Source organism: Saprolegnia parasitica (assembly GCF_000151545.1).
Source record: "Saprolegnia parasitica CBS 223.65 unplaced genomic scaffold supercont2.222, whole genome shotgun sequence".
Classification (NCBI taxonomy): Eukaryota; Oomycota; class Saprolegniomycetes; order Saprolegniales; family Saprolegniaceae; genus Saprolegnia; species Saprolegnia parasitica.
In genome coordinates, this window is record NW_012156616.1 from 42212 (window position 1) to 47196 (window position 4985).

Sequence of the window (4985 nt, forward strand, 5' to 3'; positions counted from 1 at the left end):
TCGAGTCTCTTTGGCGCATGGCCCATCACCGCACTGCGACCGACGGTCGTCGTGCAACCGGCGTCCGCGGCCGACGCGTGGTACCGCGGTCCGACCACCGGCGTTGCGGGCGCTCTGCTGACGTGCCAGTTTTACGCCGTCGACGGCTATGGCAACGTCCGCCGTCGGCTCTTTTTTGGCACCCGCGACGACTACCGATTTGTCCTCGTCGGACCACGCACCGTCGACGGTACCGTCGTCATGGACCCGGCGACAGGTATTGGGACAGCGACCGTGACGCCCACGATCGCTGGCACATACGACGCCACGATTCTGCTCGGGACATCCGTGCTCCGAACCGTCTCGGTAACGATTCGCCCGTCGCCGACAAGTGGACCACGGTCGACGGTCGCTGGTGCCGGCGTGGCACCGCTCGGCGTCGTGGCGGCGACACCAACGACGATAGCGCTGCGGGGCGTCGACTTGTACGGTAATGTGCAGTCGATGGGCGGCGGAGTGTTCCAAGTCAGCGCGACCCACGTCGCGAGTGGCCGCGTCGATCTCGGTGTCGTCGACGACGTCGGCGACGGCACGTACGTAGCCACTTACACGGCGCGCTTCAGTGGCGCTTACTCGATCGCCATCACCATTGCGCAGTTGCACGTGGCGCAGAGCCCGTACAGTATCGTGGTCGTTCCAAACACTGCGTATGGCCCGTCGTGCAGCGTTATCAGCGGTAGTAGGCGCGTGTGGACATGCTGGTCTTGATGGACCGTCGATGCGTAGGCACTGGCACCGTCGCGTCGACGACCGGTGTCCCGGCGACGTTTACAGTCCAGCTCCGTGACATCAATAGCAACGCGATTTCGTCCGGCGCCGCCGTCGTCGCCGTTGCGTCGACGTCGCTGCTCGTGTCGCCGAGTTGTGTCAACCTCCTCAATGGCAAGTACCAGTGCAGCTACATATCCACGAATGCAACGTCGGCCATGCCACTGGTCGTGACAGTCAACGGCCTTCCGATCCAGCAGAGTCCGTTTGCCGTTCTGGTCACGACCGGTGTCGTCACGGCCGGCGTCTCGGTCGCGCTATCACCGCCGGGCAGCACTGGCCTCTTGTACGGTATCGCTGGCGTTCCAACGTGGCTCCTCGTGCAAGCGCGGGACGTCTACGGCAACAACCGGACCAGTACGGACGTGATCTTTGTTCGCTTTGCCAACGCATCGACGTCCGCTGCCGTCGTTGGAACCTCGGTGGTGGCAAGCCTCGGGCGTGGGCTCTACAACGTCAGCTACGCGCTCACTATCGCCGGTGCCTACGCCCTCCATGTAGCCGTGGACACTTCGACCACCGAGATTCAAGGCAGTCCGTTCCCAATTCAGATCCACCCCAACGTGGCCGACCTCCAGACAACGACTGCAACGGTCGTGACGCCGCAGCCGTTCATCGCGGGTGCCCCCATCGTAGCCGTGCTCGCCCCGCGCGACGCCTACGGCAACCCGACGCTACGGCAGTGGTACCGCTTCGGCTCTGTCGAGCTCGACTCTGCGTCAACGGTTGTGCGTCCGACGGTGCAGCCAGTCGACACTTCGACCACCCTCGTGTCGTGGACACCAACCGTTGCGGGCATCTACGCCTTCCATCCATCGATCTTCGTCCCCGGCGGTGGCAACGCCACGATCTACGCCAACCCGGCGGGCCTCGGTGCAGGGCTTCTCCTTCTCCAGCAACCGCTTCGCTTCGACGTCGGCGCGAATGCGGCGTCGCCGTCTGACATCATGTCGGCGTTCAGCGTGCGCTGGGAGGGCTACCTCGATGCACCGACGTCCGAATTGTACACGTTTACAGTACACGTGGTCGGTGCGGTTGCCGTCTATCTCGATGGCGCACTGCGTCTCAACCTCACGTCGACGACGACAGCGACGTTCACCCATCCACTGACAGCCCACGAGCTCGTGTCGTGCGCGGTTTTTTTTGCCAAGACGAACGACACAACCGCGCGCTTTGAGGTGCAGTGGGCAAGCCTCTCGACGCCGATGGCACCGATCCCGCCGACGGCCTTGGTGGCGCGCTGGCGCATCAACAGCATCACGCCGATACTACGCGTCTACCCCGAGGCCTCGTCGCCCCCGCACTTTGCCGTCGCCTCGCCACTGCCATCCGAGTGGGTCGCCGGTGCCCCCGTCGCTCTTGTCGTTGTCGCCAACGACAAATTTGGTAACGCTCGGCGGCAAGGTGGCGACGGCGTCGGCGTGCAAGTGGACGGAACGACGACCACCGTGGTCGTCATCGACCACCACAACGGGTCCTATACGCTCCTTTTGACGGCGTGGACGGCGACGCCGACGGCGACGATGACGATCGGTGTCAACGCAACGCCCGTCGACAGCGCACTGAGCCCTGGCGCGTACGCCCGGAGTCTCTGGAGCATCGGCGGCGCACCCGTGGCGTTTGCGGTGGCCGCGGCACCCCCCGTGCTGGCGCAAAGCGTCTTTTCGGGCGACGGTCTTGTCGGCGGCGTCGCAGGCGACCCTCTCACCTTCACCTTGCAGCTCAAGGATGCCTACGACAACGACGTATTGCCTTCCATCTCCGCGACGGTCACCTTGTCGCCTCTGTCCGTGGTCTGTGGAATGACACCGGCGGCACCGGCCTACACAGTCTCCTGCCCCGTCGTCGTCGCCACCTCGTACACGATCGAGGTCCATATCGACGGCGCTGCGGCGTACTCACCCCCCGCGTACGCTCCGGTGGTGCGACCGTCGGTCGCGGCGTCGGCGACGACGACGATGTCAACGACGCTGCACCCGGCGCTGGAGACGCGGGCGTTCAACCTCCAGCTCTATGACGCGTACACCAACGCCGTCCATCTCGGCGGCGACGTCCTCCGCGTGAGCTTCCGCGGTGCTGCGACCGCCGTCGCCACGATCGTCGACCACCTCAACGGGTCGTACACCGCCTACTACCAGCTGCCGCGGGCTGGCCTTTACGAGACGCGTGTCGACTTGATCTCGAAAGCAAGTCGAGGCCTCTACGGACACTACTATGGCCGCGTCGCGAGCTCAACTCCGGATGTGACGCGGCTCGACGCGCAATGGCACAATGACGGGTACGCCAAAGTCACGTGGACCGGGTTCCTTCTCGGCGGCTTCTCCGAGCTCTACCAGTTGGGCGTCCTCGGCCTACCTCTGGACGCGTCCGTGCAACTTGTGCTCGACGACAACGTCGTCACGACGACGACGCCGATTGCTCTGCGCGAGGGGTTTCCCCACGTCCTCACGCTGACTGTCGAGGGGCCTTCGACGCCATGGGCGATGACGCTTACGTGGGCGAGTGCGAGGACTCCTCGGAGCCCTGTACCCCTAACCCACCTCTTTGGCGAAGCGATCGAGGCCGCCCCGCGGACGCGGCTCGTCGCGGTCTAAGATATACAACTTGAACACACGTTGTTATGTCGTCGTCTGTCTCTTGTTCTCTTGCCTACCTTAATAAAACTACACCACGCGTCTTCACTTATATTGTATCGTCCGACATGAGGAGGCCGCCAAACTCGTCCGGGTCGTACTCGTCGAGGTCGGCCATGAAGCCGTTGAGCCCGTCGTCGTCCTTCATGTCGTCCTTGAGGAGCTCGGGCGGACAGTCAAAGAGGCCGTCTTCCGACGTTTCCGGCTCGGTCGCGATCACCAGCGGCGGCGACAGCGACTCCTCTTCCTTGGGTTTCTTGGCCACGTGCGACGTATCGTCGGGGGCGTCCAGTGGCCGCTTCTTGGCGTCGGTCGACGACGACGACGACGGCGGCGGCGGTGTCTGCTCCCGCGCCTCCTCGGCCACGAGCTTGTCCATCTCGACGGGGTTGCGTACGAGCTCGCACACGACGCACGTGAGGTTCGTGCACTGCTGAAAGTGGCTCAGCACATACTTGGAGCTGAGGCAGTGCGCAAACGCACACGCGTCGCTCTTCTTGCACTGGTTGATGTGCGCCCAGAGCTTCTTCATCTCGGCGCAGTGGGCCGCATTGCACTTGTCCAGCGTGCAAAAGAGTGCGTGGCGCAAATGCAAGAGGCGCTGCTGCTGCCGCTCGAGGATCGTCTGGTTCTGGAGCACGTTGCGGGGTTGCATCATGCCGACGACCTTGGTGTGGTAATCCTGTGTCGTCTTGGCCGTCAGCATCGACGCGATCGTCTTGGCCTTGTCTGTAAACAGACGAATGCGTTCCTTGCTCGTCGCACTACCGCTCGCCGGCTCGTCCTTGACGGGTGCTGATGCCTGCGCTGATGCCTGCGCTTGTGCTTGGGCTTGAGCTTGTGCTTGTGCTTGGGCCTGCGCTTGCTGCTGCTGCTGCTGATGATGATGAAGGGCCTGGGCCTGGGCGTGCTGTTGCTGCATGTGCTGCTGCTGTTGGTGCTGCTGTTGGTGTTGGTGTTGCTGCTGCTGGTGGTTGTGCATTTGTTGCTGCAGCTGCTGCTGGTACTGCTGTTGAAAGTGGGCCTGTTGCTTCTGCGCGTGCTGCTGCGCGTGCTGTTGTTGCTGCTGCGCGAGTCGCACGGGCTGGCACACGGCGCACTGCTGCTTCATGCACTGCTGAAAGTGCGCGAGGACGTACTTGGAGCTGAGGCAGTGGGGCGTCGGGCAGTTCTCCGTCTGCCGACAGCTCTGGAGGTGGCGCCACAGCGGCTTCATCTCGTGGCACGCCGGCGTCGGGCAGTTGTGCTCGAGCTGGCACTCGCTGGCGTGCCGGAGCTGCATGAGCCGCTGCTGCTGCCGCAGCAAAATCGACTGATGGTGCTCCTTGGTCTTGTCGTTGAGCATAAATTCCACCTTCTGATGGTACTCTTGCACCGCCTTCTCGGGCAGCGTCGACGCAATGCCCCGTGCTTGGTTCTGGAACGCGTACGGTGGCTGCATCGTGTTCACCTGCGGCGGGACCATTGGCGCTTGCGGCGGCGGGTTCGCATTGTTGTCCGGCCCCCGACACACAACGCACGTTGGCGTGCTGCACTGCTGGTAAT

At 63.7% G+C, this 4985-nt stretch overlaps 2 protein-coding genes across 2 annotated transcripts in view; one reads left to right on the top strand and one right to left on the bottom strand.

Moving 5' to 3' along the window:
• Positions 1-3401, top strand: part of SPRG_21553 (hypothetical protein) — a gene marked incomplete at both ends in the record, with an annotated part of 5599 nt that extends 2198 nt beyond the window's left edge. Inside the window, 2 exons of the mRNA XM_012355262.1 lie at positions 6-715; positions 766-3401. Coding sequence (XP_012210652.1) covers positions 6-715; positions 766-3401 — 3346 coding nt within the window. The remainder of the gene's footprint in view (positions 1-5; positions 716-765) is intronic.
• Positions 3402-3489: 88 nt separating this feature from the next.
• Positions 3490-4985, bottom strand: SPRG_15444 (hypothetical protein; the record flags this gene model as incomplete). Its single annotated transcript, XM_012355263.1, has 1 exon — positions 3490-4985. Exon 1 carries the CDS (start codon positions 4903-4905, stop codon positions 3490-3492), a length of 1416 nt encoding a protein of 471 aa, XP_012210653.1. The 5' UTR covers positions 4906-4985.